Source organism: Mesocricetus auratus, unplaced genomic scaffold (assembly GCF_017639785.1).
Source record: "Mesocricetus auratus isolate SY011 unplaced genomic scaffold, BCM_Maur_2.0 Super-Scaffold_100001, whole genome shotgun sequence".
NCBI lineage: Eukaryota > Metazoa > Chordata > Mammalia > Rodentia > Cricetidae > Mesocricetus > Mesocricetus auratus.
This window is the reverse complement of record NW_024429187.1, coordinates 2,691,882-2,715,338: the sequence shown is the minus strand read 5'-3', so window position 1 is coordinate 2,715,338 and position 23,457 is coordinate 2,691,882. Positions and strand designations below refer to the sequence as shown.

At 40.3% G+C, this 23,457-nt stretch overlaps 1 protein-coding gene across 1 annotated transcript; it reads left to right on the top strand.

Annotated features, from left to right (window-relative positions):
• The first annotated feature begins 5,448 nt into the window (after window positions 1-5,448).
• On the top strand, window positions 5,449-6,314 carry LOC121139758 (cyclin-J-like). Its single transcript, XM_040743742.1, has one exon. The coding sequence runs from the start codon at window positions 5,463-5,465 to the stop codon at window positions 6,225-6,227; it is 765 nt and encodes a 254-aa protein (XP_040599676.1). The 5' UTR covers window positions 5,449-5,462; the 3' UTR covers window positions 6,228-6,314.
• Window positions 6,315-23,457: the final 17,143 nt, after the last annotated feature.

The following is a 23,457-nucleotide window of genomic DNA, read 5'->3' as shown; positions in this document are numbered from 1 at the left end:
CTGTGGCAGGTGAGGAGGTCTGGTAGGTGGAGGATGTGGCTGCTTTTCCATCGAGTAATCAAAATTCAGTTGTGGTGAATTGAATAAAAATGGCTCCCAAAGGTCCATAGGTACTGCATTATTGGGAGGTGTGGCTGTGTTGAAGTAAGTGTGTCACTTGGGGTAGGCTTTGAGGTCTCAGATGCTCAAGCCAGGCCAGGTGTTGCATTCTCTCTTCCTGCTTCCTGTTGGTCTGGATGTAGAACTCTCAGTTTCTGCTACCATGTTTGCCTGTGTCCTACCATGCTTCTCACCATGATGAAAGTGGTCTAAACTCTGAACTTTAAACCAGCCCAATTAAATGCTTTCCTTTATAAGACTTGCCATGATCATGGTGTGTCTCTTCACAGAAAGAGACACTCTTAACTAGGACAAAAGTTAGTACCAGGAATGCGATATTTCTATGATAGGCTAGACCATGCTTTTGTTTAGAGGAATGCGAACTTTGGGACTTTTGATTAGAAAAGCTTTGGACATTTTTAGTGAGATTTAATGGGCCATCTAGTAAGAACATGGAAGACAAAGGTACTGAGGGTGATGTGAATTTTGGGAGCCTGGCTCAAAACGTTTCAGAGGAGAAGAATATTAGTATGTGGCTTAGAGGCTGCTCTTATGATATTTTGGTGCCCTTGTCTAAAACACTTGCCCAAGGCCTAATTGAAGATTATGGATTAACAGCTTTGGCAGAGGACATTTCCAAACAATCCAGCATTGACTGTGTTGTGTGGTTATTAGTGGCCAGACTTATACAGATCTCTAATTAAAAGGAACAAGCTGAACAAGGAAAATTGCAAAATGTGCATTTGGAGAAGAAAAAGAACACCAGGAAGTGTAAACAGATTAAATAAAAACCTGATGCCAAGTAGAATAAAGAGAGTAATGACCTCAGAGCAAGACCCTACACAGCTAAATTTCCAATTTGTAAAAAGGAATTAAAGAAAAGCTTAGGGCCAGGCATGGTGGTGCACATAATTAATCCTAACACTCAAAAGACAGAGGCTGGCAGACCTCTAATTATGAGGCCAGCTTGGGCTACAGAGAGAGTTCCAGCACAGGCAAGCATGGGCAGTGACGGAAACCATCAAAAACAAACAAACAAAAAAGCTGGTGAAGATGTAATTGAACAAGGTGGCCACGGTCTAGCCCCAGTAAACATAACTTGGCAGCTTTGACCATAGTCAAGGATACAAAAAAAAGGGTTTATATAATCTTTCTCCACGACTAAGGAAAGCCATGAGGCTAGGCATATTCAAGGTAGGTTGTCCCTGCATGGAGATCTAGAGAGGATATTGAATGAAATATGAATATGAAGTCTGGATTTGCCTTGAACACCCCGAGATATTAGAGATGCCAGAGTCATGTAACAAGGAGTGGAAATATCCCAAGAAAAAAGAAGTGTATTGCAGTCAATAAAGCCGAAAGGAATTGGAGACCTGAAGGACACTTTGATATCGGATGTGGAGATGCAGAGCTTGAAGTTTCCCAGATAGCTTTTGGTCTCGTTTTGGTCCAGTGTTTTCTCATACAGTACTTCCTCTCCTCAGCGGGATTCCCTGAGCTTGACCCAATGCTTGGCTGTCTCATATTTTCTTAATACTTACTGAAATAATAAAGAAAGTAAGACAGACTATAAGATGATACAAGAGAAGGGATTGGCCTTTACTGTGGAACAGATGCTTGTTAACCTAGTGTTTGCACAGTTGAAGAGAAGCAGGGAGCTGTGACAGGCATAGTTAACCAAAAGCAGTCCTGGTTTTAGAAGTCGTGGCTCCAGAATATGGGCGTAATGGGGAGAGGAAAAGAGTCATGTAAGTGGAGGGATGGTTTACAGGTAAAGGACATTTACCACAGTGGATATTTGCCGGATTGGTGAAAATAGATTTTTGTTCTTCAAAGTGTTTGCCTCAGTTACTTCTCTATTGCCTTTTAAAGACACCATGATCTAGACAACTCCTAAAAACTTCTAACGGGGGTCTGTGATGGCTATTCTTGATTGTCAACTTGTCTATATCTGGTATTAAGTAAAACCCAAGCAGCTAGGTATACCTGTGAGGTTTTGTTTGGTGGTAAGTTGATTCATTCACTGGCATTAGTGCTTACATCTTTGAGATTTCAGAATACACCAAAGATCAGCGCAGACATCCAGCCTCTTGGAATGGACAACTGTGGGATTCTTGGATCTTCTATTGGCAGACAGACATTGTTGGAATAACTGGGCTACAGCCTATTCACTATTCTAATAAATTCCCTTTCCATATATGTTTGGATTCATTCTATCAGTTATGGTCTTCAGGAACAGCCATTCCTAACCTGTGGGTCAAGACAAAGGGGTCAAATAACACTTTCACAGGGGTTGCCTAAGACCATCTGCATGTCAGATATTTACATTACAATTCAGAACGGTAGCAAAAGTACAGTTGTGTAGCAGTATTGGAAATAATTTTATGGTTGGGGGTCACCAACATTAGGAACTATATTAAGTGTGTCAGCATTAGGAAGGTTGAGAACCTTGCTCTAGTGAAACCTAACTAATACAGGGACTTACAATTCAGGGGGTGAGTTCATGACCATTACAGTGGGTAGCATGGCAGCAATCAGCCATGATTCTGGAGCAGTAGCTGGGAGCTTAGATGTTATCCATAAGCAGCAGGCAGGGAGGAGGTGTGTGTGGGGGACTGGACTGTTTTGGGCTTTTGAAACTTGAAAGTACACCTCAGTGACACACCTTTCCCAACAAGACCACACTAATAATCCTTTCCAGAACAGTTCTATCAACTAAAGACCAAGCATTCAAACAGAAGGGCCTATGGGGGCCATGCTCATTCAAACCCCCACAGTGTTCTATGACATTGTTCATAAAATTATGTAAAACTCAAGCTTCAACAAGTCTAAAAGATTAATATAATAGGACATTTAAAATTAATTTTTAATTTTATGTGCATGGGTGTTTTTCCTGCATGTACGTCTGTGTCCTACATGTATGCCTGGTGCCCATGGAGGCCAGAAGAGATCATCAGATCCCATGGAACTGGAGTTACAGCCACATAGGTGTTAGGAATCAAACCTGGTCCCCAAGAAGAACAGCCATCATTCCTAACCACTGAGCAATCTTCTTTAGGATCAAATATTAATACACTTAAAATGAATATAGGAATTAAAAACAGGCACACTAGCCTTCATAAAACCAACCTAAAAAATAAAAAACAACACAAAGAGCAAATAGAACAGAGAAAGAAGAAACAATTCTCAAAAAGTAAACAAACTTTAGTGCTAAAGCCAAGAAAAAATAGGAGAAAAGTAAACTTTGGAAATGACTTAACTGTATGCTTCTGTATCTCCTATGACCATTATCCTTTGTAGTATTTATAAATTTCTTTGACCAAAAGTTATAAAGTTGCTAGTCATGATGGCTTGTATTTGTAATGCCAGTGTTTGGGAGGTCAAAGCAGTATTTGAGTTTGAAATTAGCTTGGATTATATAGTGAATCTCAGGTAAGCCTGCACTACAGAATAAGACTGTATCAAAAAAGAAAATTAAAAGCCATCAAACTGAATTCAACAACTTATGCAAAAGGCATGTATCTGAGGGGCGAAAAGTTGTTCCAACACATAAAAATCAATCAAGATTAGTACAACCCTTAGCTAGAATAAAGGACAAAACAGATGATAATTTTATTAATTAGAAAAAGGTACTTGACCAAATACAATACTTTTCTTGTTATAAATCATTAAGCATGTTAAGAATAGAATGGAACACACTGTCTGCTATTGGATACTTAGAAAAGTTGTATAATCAGCATCTGAGTTAATGATGAAGGTTGGGAGTTCTCTAGTTTCCCTAGTAAACATCAAGAATGCTTTGAGGACACTTGCACTTGCTATATCCATTCAACAATGTGCAGGTGGTATTAGCTAGGGCATTTGGAACAGAAAAAGAAGTAGAAGTCATCTTGGTTGTAAAGAAGTAAAAATGTTTTGATTACAGGTGACATGATCTAAGGAATCCTTCCATAGACACCACATTTATACCAGTAAATACAGTTAGTATGGTTACAGGATAAAAGTTCAATATATAAAAATCAATTCTTTTTTTTTTTTAGTTTGTACTTGAATAGTGTTTATTTAAGGAACTCTGGTTAAGTCCTTTTTACACATCATTAACCTTTTCACAGTACATATTTAATGATGGTCCAGTAATCTCAAAACAAAACAAACCTTTTAAGACTAATTAATAAATTAAACAAAACAAAACAAAACCCACACAGTCCCCCCAACCCCAAGCTAACTGCTGTTGAGTTACATCTATAATGCATTCCAATGTTGTTAAAATAGTCATGATTCCCCAGCCTCCCCACCTGGGTATGCAGCAATAGTCATCAACTATTGGACTCTACCCACCCCCAAAAGAATCAATCCAGTGTTCTTTAGCTTTTTAAATATAAACTGGAAAAAGTGTTAATAAGCTTTTTAAAAAGGCAAATATTCTGACAACAAGAATGACACAGAACCAACCAATAAAAGCATTTGACAAGACATTAAATTACCACAGGCACTGGCTGTTGTTTCAAGTTAGGATTTCTATCCCAATAGCTTACATTCATAGCATTACTGAGGTAGTTACAATACTGAAAACTGGTTTCCATGTTGCTGGGCACTGTGAATGTGAAAGACACATCTTTTGAACCTACTTTCTCCTAATAATTCAAGTTTTCTTAAGGTAAGAATTATAAAATCCAATTAGCAGCCTTTTTAAAGAGGAAAAGTGATAGCACCGTTTTCCTGCTTGAAAACTGGACTGAGTGTTCTTACCTGAGTGGCCTTTCATCACCAGACTAGTAAGTCCACACTTTGAGCTCTGCATTCTAAATACCAAAGTTAGTTTCCTTCTAAGGAAGGAACATTTCTCTAAGAATTCCTGCTGGCAGAAGCTACCACCTGCACTCCCCCCTGGAGCTGCTCTATCAGCCCATCATGCCTGGAGCCCTTCCCTTCCCAATAAAGGCCATTGGTTGATTACCACGACTCCTGCTGCATACCCACATCTTTATAGTGAGTTCTCAACAACACTCTGTGGTAGCCACATCTGCCAGTTTCCTTTCTAGTCAAGTGCTACCTTATAAAAACATAGACACATCTTACTACTTTTAAACCACAAAGTTTCCCTCCACCAAATCTTTCTTCTTCCACAGATAAGAGCACAATGTATACAGTTTATCAGTTCTCCTTTTACTTTTTAAATTTACCCCCCTCCCAATATTTTATGGCCAGGTTGCCCTTACTATAATGACTATTATTGCTGTTTTCACTCGCTACCAATAAATTGTCCTAGGGCAGTTGTATAACCATTGTAATGAAGATGGCTACTGAAATTTTAATCAGTGCCCCTGCTAGCTTAGCCTGACTTGCTCAACAGCCTGGGCTGTATGACTAACATGAATCTAGTGCTGACAAAGCAGAATTTGCTGCATATGGAACTGTTACTGTTAGAGACCTTTCAGTGGAACCTCTGCCTTCCCACAGCTGCCCATTTCATTGAGTATTACCTCTCTGAAGCAGTACATGAGACAGACCTGCATGACGGCTGGCCAATGGTTTGTTTGGAAAAGACTAAACTCTACATGGCCAAATATGCAGATTACTTCTTGGAAGTATCTCTGCAAGTAGCTGCTGCATGTGTGGCTTCTTCAAGGATTATCCTTCGTCTTTCTCCAACATGGCCTACGAGACTGCATCGTCTTACTGCTTACTCCTGGGATTTCTTAGTGCAGTGTATTGAACGACTATTAGTTGCTCATGACAATGATGTGAAAGAAGCGAACAAGCAGAGGGGACAGTCAGCTCCTCAGTCCGCACAGCTAGGTGTGCTCCAGACAGCTCAGCCCTCACGGCCAGCTCACTTCCAGCAACCTCACTATCTTCATCAGACCTCGATGCAGTATCGACACCCCGTGTCAGAACAGCCAAGTCGTCCGCAGATTGCGTCTACCACACACACCTCATCTTACACTCTTCAGACTTGTCCTACAGGCTTCCAAACTAGTGTTCAGGGCCTTGGCCACATGCAGACTGGTGTTGGGACGTCCCTGGCAATACCAGTGGAAGTTAAACCCTGTCTTAATGTTTCTTATAACCGGAGTTACCAGATAAATGAACATTTCCCATGTATTACTCCATGCTTTGAGAGGTGATGACATACATATTGTAGGTCAAAACTGACCCAGACTGTTCTGAGATGGATAGCTCTGGGGCAAGCTTTTTGTACTCTTCAAAAAGAAAGGAAAAATCAATTCTTTAACAATAAAAAAATCACTTTTGTGTGTATATGGAGGTCAGAAGATAACTTTGTGGGCTTGGTTCTCTCTTTCCATATTTATGTGAGTTCCAGGGCTCCCACTCAGGTCTCCAGGCTCTCATAACAGGTATCTTTACCTGTTGGAACATCTCAGTGGTTCTAAAAAAAATCATTTCTATTTCTATATGCTAGTGACAAACAATACAAAAAATACAATTATGAAAACAATTTCCCTATAATAATGTGAAAGAGAATGACAGGAATAAATTTAACAAGTGACAAACCTTTATACATTGAAGAGTATAAAACATCACTGAAAAGATTAAGCAAATGGAAGAACTTCTTGCACTCACAGTAGGAAGACAATATGGCAGTAGTTAACAATCGTCTACAGTTTCAACACAGTCTCTATCAAAATCCCAGCAGCCTTTTTGCAGAAATTGGCAGGCTGATCCTTAAATTCATATGCAAATCTGAGACACCCAGAATAACTCTGACAATCTGGAAAGGGGGAACAAACGGAGGGCTCATAGAAACCAGCCTCAAAGTGTGCGTCAGGGTAACTGCAGTCACGATGGTTGCTTCTAGCATACGGACATACATATTGACCAGAGTTGAGAGTCCACAAATAACCTTTTGTAGTTTTGATGAGTTTTTTTGGCGGGCTGGGACTGAACCCAGGGTCTTGAGCATAAAGGCAAGCATCCCACCACACGCATGCTGCCTCCAGCTTCATCGACGGACTGTCATCAAAGGTGTGCAAGTAATGAAACGGGAAGAATGGGAAGTCTCTCCAACAAATGGTGCTGGGACAATGGTACTCTGCCAAAGGATGAGGTGGGACTCAGTATATCACCTGCAGGAATTAGTTCAGAATGATCCATAGACAAAAATACAATTAAAACACTACAACTCAGGAGTAAACATGGATGTGAATGTCTATGATCTTGCCTTAGCAAACCTTGCTAGTGACAGCATCATACACAAGTGACATACATGAATGGGTCAGACAGAACAGATTCCTCTTAAATGAGGACTCCTCTACTACTGGAATTCACGCAGTGATTGCTGGTGATCAGGGAAGGTAAAAGTTGAGTATACTCTGAGGAAAGTGAGAGCCAGGCAAACAGTTCCTCTGTAATCCAGCATTTGGAGGCTGAGGCATGAGGATCCCCAGGTGTTGCAGGTATCCTGGGTTACACAATGAGACCTTTCTGAAAGAAAAAAAATAGGAAAGAAAACGAAGAAAAATTAACCTAGGGTTTGAAAGAATTGTTTGCAATATATCTGACTTGTATCTAGACTATTTAAAAATATAAGTATCCACCATTAAAAGATAAAAAGTAAAACTGGACAAAATTTATGAGACATTGTTATAAAAGGAATATATATATATATAAATGAATATATGGATTAGCTTTACCTGACGAGAAGCAGCCTTGGGAAGGAAATGCTTATTTTGATTATAGGTTGAGGGCAAAGTCCCTCTGAGAAGCCTGGTGGTAAGAGTGGGAGATGGTTGGTCACACTGTTTCTATAGTTAGGAAGGGGGAAGAGAGGAGGTGGGAGGGAAATGGATTGAGAGATGCAGTCAACAGTAAGGGCTGGGAAGAATGTGCAACAGAGAGAATCTTTACTCATTCATAGTTAAAGGAGAAACAGGTGCATGAGATCACTTTGGAAGTGAATTGGCCTTTTTCTCATAACAACAAGCATGGACTTCTGGGGTGAGAAATGGCTCAGCTGGTAAGAGTCCTTGCTGCCAGTACCAGGTCCAGTGCCATGAGTTTGGGTCCCAGGACCCACACAACAGAAGGAGAGAAACAGCTCTAGCAGACTGTCCTCTGGTTTTCACATTGACACTGTGTACAACACACACACACACACACAGTGTACATGTACACAATAAGTATCATAAAAAGTATATATGTATGAACATATATAATAAAATAAATTTAAACACAAAAATGTAGACTTAATACTTTGCAACTCCAATATTGGCTGTCTAGCTAAGAGTATTGAAAACACAAGTTTACACAAAATATGTGCTTAAATAGGAGCTGGTGAAATGACTTGGGGTCACACCCAGGACCCACATGGAGGAAGGAGAAAACTGACTTCTAAAGGTCGTTCTGTGGCCATACATGTGCCCACGCACACACACAAACATGCACACACATAATAACAATAAAAAACCCACTGTGTGCATGGATATTTATTGTAGCTGATTTCCTTTTACTAAAAAGATGTTTTAGAAAATGTCTTAAGCTGAAATTAACTTAAATGTTATTTAAAAATAAATTTAAATTTTAGAAATAGTTTTTTAACTTTGTATTAATAGAATGTCATAAATCCTTGCTGAATTAATAATTCTTTAAACTTATTTCTGGCAAAATATTAAGTTATATATTAAGTTACTATTTAAAATATTTAAGAGAATATCAAGCATAATGACTACTTAACCTTTTTAGTTTTTGCTTTTTGTTGTTTCTGAATAGCTGCTGTGTCTCTGGGCAGTTCAAGCAGGAGTCAGAAGCTGGAGACAAATGCACCAGAAGACTTCGCAAGTCAACAGGGGAGGATAGAAAATCAAAAGTCAGCTTCAAGTCTAGGGTGATGCTGTGTCTCTACAATCCCAGAATTCAGGAGGCTGAGATGGGACTGCAGCTGCCAGTTCAAGGCCAGCCTGGTCTACTCAGCGAGTTTCAGGCCAGCCAGAGTTCATAAGAAAGTTTTGTCTCAAAAGGTAAACAAACAAACAAACAAACATCCAAAAATAACAACAGAAAACCTTAAACCGATTAGTTTCAGCTCTCCAAGCTGAGTCAGGCAAGGGAGAGAGGTACTGCTGGGATCTGCTGGTTTGGCTCAAAAACAGTGGCTGCTATATAGAACAGAAATAGAAAAGCCAGAAAGCAGGGCATTAATAACCAGCAACAGGAAAGAGAGCAATTTATGTAGCTGTGTCAGTATTAACAAGTTATTTCTTTGGATTTTCCATTTTTACTTCAGGTCTCAGCCCAAGGAACTATCTTTTAAAAATATTTATTTTTAATTATTTTATTTAATTGTCTATTATTAATGATAATGTTATTTTTAATTCTGTGTATGCATGTGTCTGAGTGTGGTTATGTTGTACATGAGTGCAGTTGCCCTCAGAGGTCAGAAGTAGTGGGTACTTGGCTGTGAGAAGCCTTCTGTGGGCCCTGAGAACCAAACTCCACTCCTTTGAAAGAGCAGCAGTTGCTCCTAATTGATGGGACATCTCTGCAGCACACCCCCGCCATTATTTCATTTTGAGGGAGGGTCTTGAGTAGCCAAGCATGACCTTGAGTCTCTGACATTGTGTGTCCCTGTGCTTGGTTTAGACAGTTGAGGATTGAACCCAGGGTTTCGAGCATGAGAGGCAAGCCTTCTAGTCGCCGGGATGCAACCTCAGCTGCTTATCACAGTCTTTTGTTGTTTGTTTTAATCCTATGCAAAATATCTATGCTACTTGCTTCCTTAGGGTTGCAAAGCACAGGCAGATTAATCTTGAGGTTTCCTCAGATGTTGCTTTAGGTGGTGAGAATGCTCGGAAAGCAAAGACTAAAATAATTTCGTCAGCCACAGAGCTGAGGAAGACAAGGTAGGAAGCCTTACCAGTCCCACTGTGGTGGCCCCAGAGTCAGTCTCTGCTGCTCTCTACACCATCCTGGGCGGAAGGCAGACAGAGCTCCTCTCTCCTTCCCCCCCGCCCCCGCCCCCCGCCCCCCAGTTCAGGGTGACTGGCCATCAGTTCTCTTCAGGCCTCTCCCTCCGCTTATGCCTGCTGCCCCACTCCTGCAAGGTTCCTGAGCTTTGTGCACTATGAGCCAGGAGCTGTGTGCAGCTCACGTAATAGAGACCGAGATGAACTAGAGTCCACCCTGGGCCACTCAAAGAACTGCTCTCCCTAGGCAGTCATGCTCGTGAGATCGATGCTTCAAGGCATCAAGAAAACAAGAGAGTAGCATTGGCTTGGCCACTTAGGAAAGAGTGGGAAGGCCATTGTCAATCAGATCTCAGACATCTCTGCAGCCCACCCTTTGAATTGATGAGCAGGCAGGTGATCTCAGACGGACTGTCTTCCTTATGAGTTCTCTTGCCCAAATTATCCAGAACCTGAGACCACACTGGGTCCAGTTCAGACAAAGCAATGTAATTTCTGCCAGCGCTAAGAATGATTTCTTATTAATAAATGTCCCACTCATTTCAGAGCAGTTTTTGAGAGAGTCTCACTATGAATTCCCAGGCTGTGTTTGAACTTGATGTCTTCCTGCCTCATCTTGGAAGACAGGTGAGCTCCTCTATTCAGCCATCTAATACATTCTCAGAATCTGAGTGAATCTGTTTTCCCAGATTGCATTTCCAAATAGTTTCAAATGAATGTGACTTTTGTTTGTTCTCAAACTTTTATCTGAGGTTTTGAAAAAAGGATAAACCTGCTAAAATGATGAACTAGCTTTATTTAATAACTTTATTTCTATTACTTTACTTAATGGCACAAGACATACTAACTGCAGTTGCTTAAGACAAAAAACAAAATGAGAACAATTGCCAACTGGCTTTCTGAGTCATTATTTTGAAATAGAAAGATATTAATCATACATTTTGGTTCATACTCAACTTTGCATACTGTACAGCAAAAGAAAAGGATGTACTCTGAACTTACCTGTGGATTGTCTAAGAAGCTTGTTAGGCAACTTTACACTGTAAACAAAACCACTAAAGACATTCTTGCCCTAGGAAAGGCTTTTATGGATTTTAAGATATTGTAATAACATCGATAGGTATTTATAAACTCATTCATTTCCAGTAAGTTTCATTCAAGGCTGTCAAACAGAGCAAAGAAGAGTGAGTGAGTAAAACAGGATGATGTTGAGACATATTATGCCATCTAGAGCCGCAACACACGATCTGCTTTCTCTTGCCGCCTTGCTCGTCCCTACCCTCTTATCTTCTCCCCTTTTTCTTTTCTGATTATTTTTGTTTGTTTGTTTTTTGAGACAGGGTTTCTCTGTGTAACTTTGAAGGCTGGCCTGGCACTCACTCTGTAGACCAGGCTGGTCTCAAACTCACAGAGACCCACCTGCCTCTGTCTCCCGAGTACTGGGATCAAAGGTGTGCACCACCACCACCCAGCTTCTTTTCTGATTTTTAAAGCAGGGTCTCATATAACTCAGACTGATGTCAAAGTTATTGTATATCTGAGAAGGACCTTGAACTCCTGGTTTTCCTGTTTTTGCAACCCAAGTGCTGGGATCACAGATTGACCCACAAGGCCTGGCTTGTTCTCTTTTCTTAATGGTATAGATAGTGTCACAGTAACTATACAAATGCTTGGTGAAATCTCTCAGAAGTCACTATCATGAAGAACACAGGTAAAAAAAAATTTCCACTCTGAGGCTCTACTGCAAAAACAAAACAACAACAACAACAAAACCCACACACAACCCCCCCCAAAACCCATAAAAAACCCCAAAACCAAAAAGCAAAACACCAAAACCCCCTAGAAACCAAAACCAAAACCAAAAAGCAAAAAACAAAACAAAAAACACAAAACAAAACAAAAACTAACCCGCCCACCTCTCCTGAACCAAAACATGTCATGCAAGTCTGACCACCTGAGTTTGGAACACACGTGAAGAAAAGCTGCATGTGGTGACCACATCTGTAATCCCAGTGACTACAGTGAGAGGGGAGGTAGAGATAGAACTGGCCAGAAGTCTGAGTATGTAACATGGTTGTAGAAACAAGAGAGATCCTGCCTCAAAATAAACTACACGGTAGGAGGAAACTGACCCCCACACAAACACTGGGGCATGTGGGCACACCCCACTAAATCTTTAACAAAGAATACAAGTGTTTTAACATGTTTGTCCTTTTATTTAAGACGCTTTCTCTATCGTGAAGAATGGGAGGTAATTGGTGAGGTATCCATGCTTAGCTAGGCTTACACATAATCCGCTACTGTTGTGGGATATTTTGAATCCATTCTGGTGTTCCCAAGACTGTCAATAAGGTTTGCTTTGAACCAGAGGGTAGAACTAGCTACTAGCTGACCAAAGTTAGTCATTGAGGTTGTGGAGGACTAAAGACAGATAGAGAGACACAGGAAGTAGTAGGGTGGGGCTTATAGAGAGTTTTGGTACTTTTGGATCAAGGAAGGAGAGAGAGAGAGGAGGTCACTCGTCACTAGTCCACCGCATCTCTGATCATTCAGGTTCTTACTCTGATATCTAACTGAAGTTTCAATTGATAAAGAATAATTAGATAAATGATTCATCTGGCATCCAACTTGGGGCACAAGACCATGAGGCAGCTGCTTGCTACAGGAAGTGCCGCTGAATCTCACTTTTCCTCTCTGCCCCCGGCCCTCCATGAGAGTCTAGGGTTTCCCTGATGCAACTTCTCTACAGCAGTCCCCAGCGACAAACTCCACTCGTTGCAGGGCTCCAAACACAGCTGGAGGTATCAGCCCACTGTTGACTGTCTCTTCAGGCAGCCTCCATGCCCTTGTTTCCTGCCATGCTGGCTTCCTCTGCACATCCCCATGTCTACTTTCCAGGAGTCTGGACCCCTCTCTCTGTGGATTTTGGGCTTCCCCTGGGACTGCTCCTTGGACTTCTGCCGTGTCTAGGTCAGCTGCCTGGACGCCACTTGGGCTTTTGCTGCTGTTGCCACTGCCACACACTCTCAATCCCCAATTACTCATAAGCGGCTACAGCTGCCCTTAGCCAAGCCGTGCCCTGCATGAATTCTCTGCAGGACTGCGTTGTGCGGTGATAGCCAGCCTTACACTTCACTGTCATCATCAGCTGGTGAGACTTCTGGAATTCCTAAGAGGGGGAATTGATTTTTTTTCTCCCTACATTAAGAATAGGAGACAATAGTATGATTCAAGAAGTTAGGTCTATGGTTCCACAACGGATGATTTGAAAATAGAAAAATTAGACAAAGGGATAATCAACTTAGCTGGGATTGGCATAGTGATGATTATAATCATTATCAGTTTGATAATTCTTTTTTTTTGTTTTTTGCTTAAAAAGTTGTTTGGTGGTGGTGCCAAATATGAACAATTGACTGATAAAATACAATCCTTAGGGCTAGAGAGATGGCTCAGCGGTTAAGAACACTGACTGTTCTTCCAGAGGTCCTGAGTTCAATTCCCGGCAACCACATGGTGGCTCACAACCACCTTGAATGAAATATGGTGCCCTCTGCTGGCATGCAGGCAGAAGACTGTATACACAATAAATAAAATAAAAGTAAAAAAATTTAAAAACATTATAAAAATACAATCCTTAGAAAGACATACTAATAAAACTGAGAAAATATTCATACACAGACAGAGAAGTTTAGAGCAGAACCTACCACACCATTGCTTTATGAAACAGAAGAGAAGCAGCCAAAGTTTATAGAAAAACCAACCTTAATTTATCAAATTACAATTCAAGAATGATCACAAGATAATATGTACACCCAAACTAACTAGGATCCTATAGAAACGGTCTATTTGAATATGTTTAAGGAAGCAATAGTTTCATATTGTCTGCATTCACTTTTTGTAAAGATATTAAAATCATGGATCACTTGGAAAAGAGTTATTTCACAAGACTTGACAGATTTAGTTTCGGTAGTATTGGAAGCTGGTCCTCAGTTACAACGGAAAACATGATGGTGAGAGGAACCTGCAGTCATACAATGAAGTAGTACTAAAGGTTTGGACATTTCCCAAGACAGTTTCTTGGTGAAGGCCAGTCACTTATTTATTACATTTGATGATCACACTTTGGCTCTATACTGTACAGCAGCTTTGGGTGCTTAGGACAGAATTGAAGAATTAGGAAAGACAACTGAGTCATTACTAAAATTATAGAAGGCCCAAAAGAAGCCTTCGCTCTATTTTTTTTAGAGATTGATTTCAGCTACAAATGGAATGATATCAGATTCCAGAGTTAGACAAATATTAATTGAATCTTTGGTTTTTGAAAGTGTTAATTCAGAATGCAAAGGGGGTGATTAGGCCTTTAATAGCAAGGTCAGTACCAATAGATGAATGGATCTAAAATACAGCTGATATTGGATATCACACTTATGATGATACTTGGATGGAGGAATAATTTCTAAAAATTTTAAGAAAAATCAAAAGGTTAGATGTTTCAATTGTTGTGACCACATCCTTTGAAAAGGAATTGTTGGAAGGGCATTGTTAGAAACACTGTTTTTTTATTTTTTCTGGAGATAATCTAAACAGAAGCCTCAGCCTTCTGAAACATGTAGAGGGGGGCCAAAGGCCAGTACTGGACTAATGAATGCAGATTAACATGGAAACCCTTTGACACTGGGGAATGGCTTAAGTGGCTTCTTGTGGGCTCCCATATCAATCTTGGTTCAATCATTCCCTGCCAGCATTGGGGAAACTCCTTCATAGAGCAATTAAAATACTCAGTGCCTATTGTGAAAAACCATCATGCTCTGGATGACAGAAAAACTTCGTTAGATAAAATTTTCAGGGGAGACTATAAAACAAGTATTTTGGCAAACTTATATAAATGATCAAAGATGAAAGTTAAAAATATGAATAATTATCACTGTAACTGAGGATTTGGAAGAGATAGGGGCAGATGTAATATTAATTGCATAAAAATCTTGGCATACAAATTGTTCTCTTCAGGAGGTAAATGTTTAGTTTCTAGGGATTAGAACATTATCTCAGGTAAAATAAAGTGTAAAATAGGTTGACTATATAGGTCTGAAGGACAAATAGGAAAATGAAAGCCATATGTTTCTAACATTACAACAAATTTATGGGGATGCGATTTGTTACAGCACTGGAAAACCAGATTAACATTCCTCCAATCTCAGAAGCAAACCATAAAATAAAGAATGTTTCTGAGAAAAATATTAAGAAGTATTATAAAGAACAGTCACAGACTATTCAGCCTGTATATAAATAGGACACCATGGCTAGTGATCTTTCAAAGGTACCAACAGCCATAACTTTAAAATGGTTAACTGACAAACCAAAGGGATAATGGGGCCACTCAATGATGATTCCACTTGGATTGTGGTAATACCACTAACCTGACAAACAACACCCAAAGAACAGCTTTGGACTACAAACTACTCAGGACACTTTCAAGGCATCTAAGCTGAGGTGGTCCAGCCTCATACACTATTCCAACCAGGACTTCAGATAAGCTCTGCATTTTCCCATCACACAGAGACTGGACAACAGCTAAGTTTCCAGGACTTGACCATTAGCTAAATTTTCTCAGGGTCCCCTAAAGATGCTATCACCCCCAGGCAGCAGTAAGCAGTTGATAAAACATGATGCTCACATTCCCCAGAGGTGGGGTGGGTGTTTTTATGGTTGTTGTTCAGTAGACTATGGGTGTTTATCATCCTTTGGGGGATTGATGGCAAGTTATTATTGGTCATAGTCAGGGACAAAGCTAAGCAAAGGGGATTAGATTCAGGGATCTCATTCTGAAAAGAAAAAGGTAGCTTATTGGATCTATGTTTAAACTAAAAAAGAAACTGTTAGTCTTAAATATTTTACATTTGTATGGATTTCTGTATATTGACACAAATTTAAGGTTATTTTTGTTGTGCTGTGTATATGTTTCTATTCTTGCTTAAGGTATTGTGCCAATGCACTTATTTTAAAATGTAATATAAAGTTCTAGTCCTTAGAGGATGCTATTATAAACTGCTAAAGATAATTAAGAAACATAGGCTAGTGGTTAGTCATCTATAGCAATCAAATTGTGGCCATGTTAGGTATGTTTTCAAGGTCAAGCAGAGATATATTTCAGATAGTTGATCTTCAAACACATAAGAGATCTACAGAACATGGCATTTAAGATGCTTTAATGAAATAAAGCTTTACATGACAATGAGACACATATACTCTAGCATCAGTGTACTTCAGAGAAGATGATGGGCATCAAAGAATCACCTATGGAGTTCATGGCAAAAGTTAGTCACTGGGAAAGAAACTGCCCTTGTCATAACTGCTGATAGTACGCTGTCCAAATTGGACAAGCAGGCCCCAAAAGAAAACATCTGACAAACTTTGCCAAGAAAAGTTAGGACAGTCCTTCAAATCCCTGCTTCATGGAAATGTTTGTCTGTAGGCCTGTAGGTTGAAGATGGATGTCCCAACTTTTCAGAGGAACCTTTGGTAACTGTTTAGGCAGCCAACTGTCTCTGTCACTTCTATAGTTTTGCAAATTGTTTGCTCTGGACTTCCTGTTTATCCTTCTTGGGTCTCTGATGTGGTTGAAGACTAGATAGTTGTAGTTGCAGTTTTCCTTTTTACCAAATTCAGAAAATAACCTCACAAAGGAGGTGTAAAGTGTATAGTGTTGAAAGACAAAGAATTAAATTGTTTACCTAAGAAAAGACTTTGAGGCTTAAAAATGTTTTGGGTAGGTAATACAAGTTAGGATATAAAGTGAATTAAGTACAAAACTTTGGATTCACCAAGATAGGATAGATAATATAGTATTTTCTCTGAATCTGCCAAGTGAAAATGGGCTGAACATTATGAATCTAATTTTTGCTTGATGATTTCTCCTGTTTGTATGTAGTTTTACTGTGTTAGTGTTAAACCCTTCCATTTTATTTAGACACAAAAGGGGAAATGTTGTGAGATATTTTGATTACATTCTGATGCTCCCAAGACTGGCAATAAAGTTTGTTTTGAATCAGAGGGCAGATATTTTGGAAGAGCAAGTATAGGTAGAGACACAGGAAGCAGTAGGGTGGAGCTTAGAGAGAGACTTGGTCATTTGGGATCTAGGAAGGAAAGAAAGTAGAGGTCACTGTTCACTGCTCCACCACTTCTCTGATCATTCAGGTTCTTATCCTGATATCTGACTCCTAAGTTTTCATTGATAAACAATAATTAGATTAACATGTCACATTGAGCCACTAATGTGTACACATTTTATGTTGTTATGAATTGCTTTAAAAATAAAAAGGATCAAGCCAATCAGCAAGTGAGAGACCTGAAGGCAAGCTGCACCACCACTGCTGCCACCTACTGGACTCTGTTCCCACAAGACCTACTCCTCCACAGAAACCCACCTACCCCAGCATCCTCCCTGTGGACATCCCTCTCCGGCAGCATCAGCAGACCCTATAGGCACAAGCACCACCCACACCAGTTGGAAGAACAGGATTCCCAGAGGTTGCCTAATGTTTGTGCATGGGTCTGCATCTGTTTCCGTCAGTTGCTGGATGAAGCCTCTCTGATGACAGTTGGGCCAGGCACCAATATACGAGTATATCAGACTATCATCAGACATCATTGTACTGACAATCTTTTCTCTAGTTGTGTACCAGCCCTCTTTTTAAATGAATTTATTCTTTGGAAATGCCACTGATATATATAACACAGTCTAGTCACACTCATTCTCCCTTCTAATCCCATTCCCACATCCACCAACAAGCTCCACAAGTCCCTATTCCACATTCATAACTTGTTGTTTTGGTTTTGTTTTTGTTCTTCACAGGCAGATTATTATTTACATGTGCTATCAAAGACTATGCACACCTTTTTGTGGGACAATTTTTTTTTACATCAACCGTAGCTTGAATGAGTGAATCATTTGTGAAGATTTGAAGAACTCTTTGGATGGCAGAAGTAATTATTCACATGTGGATAGGGTGACCAAAATGACTCTTCATACATCTGGGCTGCAACATTCTTCTCATACATTTCTTAGGGATGTTTTCAACATCCTAGATGTCTTCTTTTCCTATATGTATATATATATATATTTGCACATATATATATGAAAAGAATATATGTATATATTCTTCTCTCACACATTATATCCCAACTGCAGTTTCCCCTCCCTCCACGCCTCCAAGTCCCTTCTGTGCACCTCCCCTCTTCACCAGATTCACTCCTCCTCAGTTTCAAAAAATCATAGAACACATTATCCAGGCTTGGTGGTGCTGAACTTTAATGTCAGGACTCAGGAGGCAGAGACAGGCAGATCTCTGTGAGTTCCAGGATAGCCTGGTCTACAAATCGAGTTTCACGACAGCCAAGGCTACTACACAGAGAAACCCTATCTTATTAAACCAAACACACAACAACAACAACAACCCCCAAATCCCTCAAACCAAACCAACCAAACAAATACACATACACAAAACACCATAGGACACAAATGTGTAGCAATAAGATAAATAATAGTCATCTATTCTGCAGTGTTTCCATCACATTTAAGATTAGCGTCCACAGCAAAATGAAGTTTAGATTCTGGGTTCTCATTACAGAAAACAGCAAAATTCAGAGGGCCACTGCCATGGGGCAGGTGCCCAGCTCTACCTGATATATCTACAACACAACCCCTACAACTAAGGCTCAGAGAACACCACAGAAGAGGGCCGGAAAGACTGTAAGAGCCAGAGCACCAGGACTTTGCTGCATGATTGTAATGTTTCTATCAGGCAGAGAGCTGCACTTATGGAATCAAAACAATATGGCTGCCTGACCAAGACATGAATAATGACAATACCAGCTGACATGGCCATGTGGATGGGGAAACTCTCACACGGCTCCATTCCTAGATAAAGGGCCACAGACAATCAATAATGACCGCAGGGGATGGGAGACTTAGTCTTATGCAAGGATGAACTCTCCCCAGTTGGTTATCCAATACCAACATATGCATAGCAGCAACACTAAATGGATTCAGTGAGTTGTATTTATGCATTCATTTGCTTATACATAAGTATGTAATGATAAAAATTAGGAAACTAGACAGCATGAATTTAAGAGTGAGATGGTGGATACAGAGGGGCTAGAATGAGGAGGGGGTGATGTACACATAGTAATACATTAGTTTAAAAAAACCCTGGGTTCTCACCAATCTTTAGCAAAACAAACCATCTGTTTTTCTCTTCCAAACATACATTTTGATTAAAGGTCTCAAAGTAAAAAATAAAAAATAATAAAAAGGAGCTTGAGAGACTGCTCAGTAGGTAATGGTGCTTGCTGGCACGTCTGATGACCTGAGTTCAATCCCTGGAACACGGAAAAAGGAGAGAACCAACTCATATAACTCTCAGACTTCCTGTGTCCACTGTGGCAGGTACCTTACCCACATCCACTCACACAAAATAAACAATGCTAAAAATGTAAAATAAGGGGAGCATCCTCTCATTTCTGGCAGTTTTATATACGTTGACGTTTGTAGAACAAATGAATCAAGACACAGTTGAAAGGATGTGCTAGAGGGGCTGGAGAGAGACTCTGAGGTTAAGAGCGCTGAGTGTATTCCAGAGGACCCAGGTTCAATTCTTAGCACACTCAAAGGAATTCACAGCCATTTTAACTCCAGTTTCAGGATCCAGTGCCCTCTCCTGGCCTCCACAGGCACCAGGCATGCACATGGTCCACACACTCACATGCAGGCAAACATCTATACACATATAAAAAGAACTGAAAAAATTTATAAATAAGGTATATTACACATTAGATTTGTATATTTTGAAGCTACAGTCTTCATTTACAATAACATCAGAACTCTCTCTTTACCTTAGGCGAAACGATGGATGGTCTGATGATTACATAAAGGCAAGTAAACAGTTGTCAAATAAATCCATAGATGTAGATCTGTAAGAGTGAGTAGACTACACAATTTTAAGGTAGTGTTGAGATACTCAACAAAAGTCAATTTTACCAATATTAAGGGGTAGAAAATATGTTTGACAATAATCTATTTAAATAATTCTTTATTAGGGTGTGGTGGAACCCCCACTATCCCAGCACTTGGGAGGTGGGGAGAGGAGAATGAGGAGTTAAAGGATAACCTGGTATACATGAGATCCTGCCTCAAACCCAAAAAATATGTGCATATTTATGTAAATTAGAATTCTGTTAAACCTTTTCATTGTGTCCAAGTGGTAAAGACTTCATCATATCAAGAACATAGATTTTAATGAAGATCTAACGTATGATTAATATTTTTAATTTCTTCTATCCTTAAATTCTGATTCCATTTCCTACCTAGTTGACAGTTTTCATATTTGTCAGTCAATGGGTAAAGAGTTTTGAATCTTTCCACAAAATGGTGAACAATTGGAGGGCAAGACTGGTTTCTCATTCACACAGTGCTGCCTTCATCTCCTGTCTTAACACAGCTCTCATAAAAGGAGCACGGCGATCGCAACATCCAAAATCATCTCAGTTTTCTGCAGGAAATCAGCACTGGAGAGGAAATTGATCTTCTATCTGCTTCATCTTCTAATATTTTCTGGAACTCTGTATGTGTTCCCTTCCCTTGTCAAATAAATGTAGAGATCATTTGGAGTGATTTCACAGTGGGAAATGAAAGCCCAAGACTCTGAGAGTGAGCAGTGCCAGATTCTAAGCTCTTTCTCTGACATGGATAACCTGTGTGAATCTGGGTAAAGAACTTAAACTCTTTGGTCTTATTTCTTCATGTGTTAAAAAGCTCTGCGTTAATTTTTGTGCTGGATTGTTGCATAGTTTCCTGCCCGGTTCCACAACTGCCTTGCCCCAAAGAAGCACATGGATGCCGCATTAGATATAATACTGTTGGCCATTGGCTCAGGCTTCTTATTGGCCAGTTCTGTCTGAATTACTAACCCATTTCTATTAATCTAAGTATTTCCACGTGGTCTCATCTTATCGGAGAAAGAGGCTGGACCTGTTACTCCTCTTGAGTCCTACATGGTGACTCTGCCTACGTTTCCCAGAATCCTCATTGTCTCCTAGTCCCATCTATCAGCCTGCCTCATTGGCCACAGTGCTTTATTCAGCAACCAATAAGAGAAACATATGTACAGAATGACATCTCCCATCCAGAGTTTTATGTCAACTTGACACTGGTTTTATGTTTTATCTGAGAGGAGGGAACGACAGTTAGGAAAATGCCTCCACAGGACTAGGCTGTAGGCAAGCATACCTATAGGTCATTTTCTTAATTACTGGTTGATGGGGGAGGGCCCAGCCCATTGTGAGAGGTGCCATTCTGTTGCAGAATATTCCTTTACACGATGTGAAGATGTGTCACTGTGATTGGTTGAATAAAGGACTGAATGGCCAACAGCTAGGTAGGAAGAGGTTGGGCGTGTCTTCTGGGGACAGAGAGGTCTCAGGGAAGAGGAAAGGCAGAGGTCTTGAGCCAGACACAGAACAAACAGGACATGCAGGAGGAGAAGTAAAAGTCATAAGCCACATGACAGCATGTATACTACTAGAAATGAATTGACTTAAGTTATAAGAGCCAGTTAGAAACAAGCCTACGCTGAGGCCAAGCTTTCATAATTAATAATAAGCCTCTGTATCATGATTTGTGGGCTGGTGGTTAAACAAATCCTGTTAGGTATGCCATCCCTGGGCTAGTGGTCCTGGCTTCGGTAAGAAAGCAGGCTGAGCGAGCTGTGGGGAGCAAGCCAGTGAGCAGCACCCTCCATGGCCTCTGCGTCAGCTCCCGCCTCCAGGTTCCTGCCCTGACTCAGTTCCCGCCCTCACTACTGTCACATGGAACCGAGAGTGAGATAAACCCTGTCCTCCCCAGATTGCTTTGGTCATGGTGTCTCATCAAGGCTGTAGTGACCTAACTCAGACAGTGCATTCTTTCCAGCACTTTCTGAGGCTGAGCCATGTATTAACCTTTCTCAGTTGCTTGTTTATATTTATTAAAGTATATTAAGTTTTTTTTTTACTGATGTGTGTGTGTGTCCTTCCTTTGCTCTTGTTTAGAGCAGAGAGTGTCCTAACCAGGTAGTCAGACTAACTGCTCCTGTACACAGGACTCATACCTCCTGCTAAGAGCTTTGGCCTGATTTCCTCTAAGCACCAATTTCCTAGCTCAGATCAAAGCCACAAGGGCACTGTTGTCTCAGCCAACTGTTGCTGGTTTTTCCTACACCCTTGTCCTGTGGCAGCAAGCACAGGATGCCCATACTTCACCACCATCTGGCCTTGTAACAAGATTATGAACATGTGTTAATGGGCACCACCTAGTGGGCACATTCATTATCCAGAATCCTCAATTGTCTGTCTATTCAGTCTAAAAGTTGAGAGTACTTTATGTATGACATTTAACCCAAGCCCTGTTTTAATCTGAAGGAATTCGTTTCACCTAATGTTTTATCTCCTACTCGAGGAAAAGGAGGGAAGGAAGGAAGGTTAGTCATTTGGTTATATCTTGTCAATCATCATAGTTCAGAGATTATAACAACTTTGGATAGGATCACCATTAGATACCAACACTAGTGGACAAAAAAATGGTGAATACGTGGATAGACTTTCACATAAATGACTGAATCCCCGGGAGAACTCAGATGTAACAACAAAGTATCCTTCTCACAGCTAGCTGGACGCAGGAGTCGGGCTGTTCCCAGATTCCCAACTCAACCATATCCGCAGTCTCTCTTCCTCACCGAGGCTGGTTCTGCCCAGCCCTGCTTTGTAAAGGGAAGCTTTTTCTTGAGAGAATGCCTTCCTGCCAGCCTGGTTCTAGAGCCGCATCAGTCCCAAATAAACACACAGGAGGCTATATTCATTATGAAGCTGTTGGCCTTGCTTGTCTCTTACTGGCTAGCTCTGCTTTAAGTAATTACCCCATAATTGTTAATATAAGTATGTCTCTTACCGGAGAATAGTTCCGGGCTTCCTACCCAATGGCGGTTACATCTCGAACTCTTTTGTGTTTCTCCTTCCCAGAATCCTCCTGGACTCCTAGTCCCACCTATCTAGATTCCTATTGGCCAGACAGTGCTTTATTAACATAAGACTTCCCCAACATCTCCTCTTTTCTGTTTAAACAAAAGAAAGGTCTTAACTTTAACACAGTCAAATTGTATATAACAGAACAGTTATCAAGTAAGAACATAGTTACAATATTTTAGCAAGATTTAAAGAAAATATCATCCATCCCATCCTTGTGAGTCCAAAGTTCTATATGTAGCTTATCTTTTATCATAACATAAGGAAAACTATAATTATACCTATCTGTCTTCAACTCCATCAAAGACCACAGAAGGATAATATATAAACACTAGGATTGACAGAGACATCTTGCTATCTGGACAGTCACCCGAAGTTC